Here is a 4663-nt window from a genome sequence, read left to right on the forward strand (position 1 = left end):
GTGCAGCTCTGGAGGATGAGAAAGCATGTAACAGCAGAATAGTGAGTGCAGCTCTGGAGGATGAGACAGGATGTAACAGCAGAATAGTGAGTGCAGCTCTGGAGGATGAGACATGATGTAACAGCAGAATAGTGAGTGCAGCTCTGGAGGGGACTAGAGTGTATGACTTCCTGTGACAAGTATACCACCCCACATGAGGCCATGGCTGCAGCTCCCCTCCATTGCACAGCATGTCTTCCTGATAGATCCTGTTACGCCTTTTTTGCTTTATATTTAGGATCCAGATGAGGTTGTTATGGACGTTGTCACCCAGCCAGACATCACCGGCATCATCTCCTTCCCTGACTTCAAGATTCCAGCCAACCCCAAGTAAATGACTTCTCCATCCCCAGAGCTGTGGGACGGGTGGGTGGAGCTGTGTGATGGGTGGGTGGGGCTGTGGGATGGGTGGGTGGGGCTGTCGGACGGGTGGGTGGAGCTGTGTGATGGGTGGGTGGGGCTGTGGGATGGGTGGGTGGAGCTGTCGGACAGGTGGGTGGAGCTGTCGGACGGGTGGGTGGAGCTGTGTGATGGGTGGGGCTGTGGGATGGGTGGGTGGGGCTGTCGGACGGGTGGGTGGAGCTGTGTGAATGGGTGGGGCTGTGGGATGGGTGGGTGGGGCTGTCGGACGGGTGGGTGGAGCTGTGTGATGGGGTGGGTGGGCTGTGGGTATGGGCGGGTGGAGCTGTCGGACGGGTGGGTGGAGCTGTTGGACGGGTGGGTGGAGCTGTCGGACAGGTGGGTGGGAGCTGTGTGACGGGTGGGTGGAGCTGTCGGTCAGGTGGGTGGAGCTGTCGGACGGCTGGGGTGTTGCTGTGTGATGGGTGGGTGGAGCTGTCGGACGGGTGGGTGGAGCTGTCGGACAGGTGGGTGGAGCTGTGTGATGGTGGGTGGAGCTGTCGGACAGGTGGGTGGAGCTGTCGGACAGGTGGGTGGAGGTGTGTGATGGTGTGGGTGGAGCTGTGGGACAGAATTGGTGGAGCCCAGTGTTAGTAAGTTGCGGCAGGTCATGTTTTTCTGATCCCTTTCCTTCAGATTTGGGACGTGGAAGATAGAGGCCGCCTACAATGCGAACTACACAACCTCAGCGACCACTGTGTTTGAAGTAAAAGAATACGGTAATTACACTGGCTGTATACACTGTGTAGTATGGTAATTACCCTTGCTGTATACACAGTGTAATAAGGTAATTACACTCAACTGTATATATGGTGTAATACGGTAATTACACTCACTGTATATACGGTGTAGTACGGTAATAACACTGGCTGTATACACGGTATGATACAGTAATTACACTGTCTGTATATAGTGTAATACGGTAATTACACTGGCTGTATACATGGTGTATTACGGTAATTACACTGGCTTTATACATGGTGTATTACGGTAATTACACTGGCTGTATACATGGTGTATTACGGTAATTACACTGGCTGTATACATGGTGTATTACGGTAATTACACTGGCTGTATACATGGTGTATTACGGTAATTACACTGGCTGTATACATGGTGTATTACGGTAATTACACTGGCTGTATACATGGTGTATTACGGTAATTACACTCGGCTGTATACATGGTGTATTACGGTAATTACACTGTCTTCTGTATTTCAGTGCTGCCCCGATTCTTCGTCACCATAAAACCTGAGAGAAACTTTATATCATACGAGACGTTCAGAGAGTTCAGGGTCACCGTGAGAGCAAGGTAAGTGTCCTCCTATACTGCCTGCCGGCCACTAGGGGGAGCCCACAGCACAGGAGTAATATACTGCCTGCCGGCCACTAGGGGGAGCCCACAGCACAGGAGTAATATACTGCCCGCCACTAGGGGGAGCCCACAGCACAGGAATATACAGCCACCACTAGGGGGAGCCCACAGCACAGGAGTAATATATGCCACCACTAGGGGGAGCCCACAGCACAGGAGTAATATACTGCCTGCCCGCCACTAGGGGGAGCCCACAGCACAGGAGTAATATACTGCCTGCCGGACACTAGGGGGAGCCCACAGCACAGGAGTAATATACTGCCTGCCTGCCTGCCACTAGGGGGAGCCCACAGCACAGGAGTAATATACTGCCTGCCGGCCACTAGGGGGAGCCCACAGCACAGGAGTAATATACAGCCACCACTAGGGGGAGCCCACAGCACAGGAGTAATATACAGCCACCACTAGGGTGAGCCCACAGCACAGGAGTAATATACTGCCCGCCACTAGGGGGAGCCCACAGCACAGGAGTAATATACAGCCACCACTAGGGTGAGCCCACAGCACAGGAGTAATATACTGCCTGCCGGCCACTAGGGGGAGCCCACAGCACAAGGAGTAATATACTGCCTGCCCACCACTAGGGGGAGCCCACAGCACAGGAGTAATATACTGCCTGCCCGCCACTAGGGGGAGCCCACAGCACAGGAGTAATATACTGCCTGCCCGCCACTAGGGGGAGCCCACAGCACAGGAGTAATATACTGCCTGCCCGCCACTAGGGGAGCCCACAGCACAGGAGTAATATACTGCCTGCCCGGCCACTAGGGGGAGCCCACAGCAACAGGAGTAATATATACTGCCTGCCCGCCACTAGGGGGAGCCTGCAGCACAGGAGTAATATACTGCCTGCCTGCCACTATACTGCCTGCCCGCCCCTAGGGGAGACCCACAGCACAGGGAGTAATATACTGCCCGCCACTAGGGGGAGCCCACAGCACAGGAGTAATATACTGCCCGCCACTAGGGGGAGCCCACAGCACAGGAGTAATATACTTGCCTGCCGGCCACTAGGGGGAGCCCACAGCACAGGAGTAATATACTGCCTGCCTGCCAACTATACTGCCTGCCCGCCCCTAGGGGAGCCCACAGCACAGGAGTAATATACTGCCCGCCACAGGGGGAGCCCACAGCACAGGAGTAATATACTGCCTGCCCGCCACTAGGGGGAAGCCCACAGCACAGGAGTAATATACTGCCCGCCACTAGGGGGAGCCCACAGCACAGGAGTAATATACTGCCTGCCCGCCACTAGGGGGAGCTCACAGCACAGGAGTAATATACAGCCACCACTAGGGGGAGCCCACAGCACAGGAGTAATATACTGCCTGCCGGCCACTAGGGGGAGCCCACAGCACAGGAGTAATATACTGCCTGCCCGCCACTAGGGGGAGCCCACAGCACAGGAGTAATATACTGCCTGCCCGCCACTAGGGGGAGCCCACAGCACAGGAGTAATATACTGCCTGCCCGCCCCTAGGGGGAGCCCACAGCACAGGAGTAATATACTGCCTGCCGGCCACTAGGGGGAGCCCACAGCACAGGAGTAATATACTGCCTGCCTGCCACTAGTGGGAGCCCACAGGCACAGGGTAATATACTGCCTGCCCGCCACTAGGGGGAGCCCACAGCACAGGAGTAATATACTGCCTGCCACTAGGGGGAGCCCACAGCACAGGAGTAATATACTGCCTGCCACTAGGGGGAGCCCACAGCACAGGAGTAATATACTGCTGCCGGACACTAGGGGGAGCCCACAGCACAGGAGTAATATACTGCCTGCCCGCCACTAGGGGGAGCCCACAGCACAGGAGTAATATACTGCCTGCCGGCCACTAGGGGGAGCCACAGCACAGGATAATATACTGCCTGCCGGCCACTAGGGGGAGCACCACAGCACAGGAGTAATATACTGCCTGCCGGCCACTAGGGGGAGCCCACAGCACAGGAGTAAAATACTGCCTGCCCGCCCCTAGGGGGAGCCCACAGCACAGGAGTAATATACTGCCTGCCTGCCACTAGGGGGAGCCCACAGCACAGGAGTAATATACTGCCTGCCGGACACTAGGGGGAGCCCACAGCACAGGAGTAATATACTGCCTGCCCGCCACTAGGGGGAGCCCACAGCACAGGAGTAATATACTGCAGGCCACTAGGGGGAGCCCACAGCACAGGAGTAATATACTGCCTGCCACTAGGGGGAGCCCACAGCACAGGAGTAAAATACTGCCTGCCGGACACTAGGGGGAGCACAGCACAGGAGTAATATACTGCCTGCCGGCCACTAGGGGGAGCCCACAGCACAGGAGTAATATACTGCCCGCCACTAGGGGGAGCCCACAGCACAGGAGTAATATACTGCCTGCCGGCCACTAGGGGGAGCCACAGCACCAGAGTATACAGCTCCATAGATATATAATATACTCTCTCACTACTATGTGGAGTGTGAGGATTTGCTTCTTGGTCACATTTCCAGCTATTATTATGGTAAGAAGGTGGAGCAGGCCCAGGTGTACGTCCCGCTACGGGTTACTGCAAGATGGCAAGAGGAGCATGCTGCCGAAATCCATCGATGTGCAGACGGTAAGAGCAACTCCTGGTGGTCCCAATCCCCCCGCCCTCCTGGAGGTCTGCTCCGCCCCCCTGGTGGTCCTATCACCCCGCCCCCCCTGGGGTCCCCATCACCTCACCCCCCTGATGGTCCCCATCACCCCACCCCCTTGGTGGTCCCCATCACCTACCCCCCTGCTGGACCCCATCACCTCATTCTCTGGTGGTCCCCATCACTCCGTCCCCTGGTGGTACCTTCCACCCCCCCCTTGCCATGGTGGTCCCCATCACCCACCCCC

At 56.5% G+C, this 4663-nt stretch overlaps 1 protein-coding gene across 1 annotated transcript; it reads left to right on the forward strand.

The window, feature by feature from the left end:
- Positions 1-259: 259 nt before the first annotated feature.
- On the forward strand, positions 260-4397 carry LOC138775872 (complement C5-like; the record flags this gene model as incomplete). The annotated part of the gene is made up of 4 exons (XM_069956061.1): positions 260-369; positions 1075-1157; positions 1661-1751; positions 4291-4397. Coding segments are annotated over exons 1-4 (355 nt in total), but the record flags the coding sequence as incomplete, so codon positions are not given.
- Between the last annotated feature and the right edge of the window lie 266 nt (positions 4398-4663).

The sequence above is a fragment of the Dendropsophus ebraccatus genome, unplaced genomic scaffold (assembly GCF_027789765.1).
Source record: "Dendropsophus ebraccatus isolate aDenEbr1 unplaced genomic scaffold, aDenEbr1.pat pat_scaffold_2325_ctg1, whole genome shotgun sequence".
NCBI classification, from domain to species: Eukaryota; Metazoa; Chordata; class Amphibia; order Anura; family Hylidae; genus Dendropsophus; species Dendropsophus ebraccatus.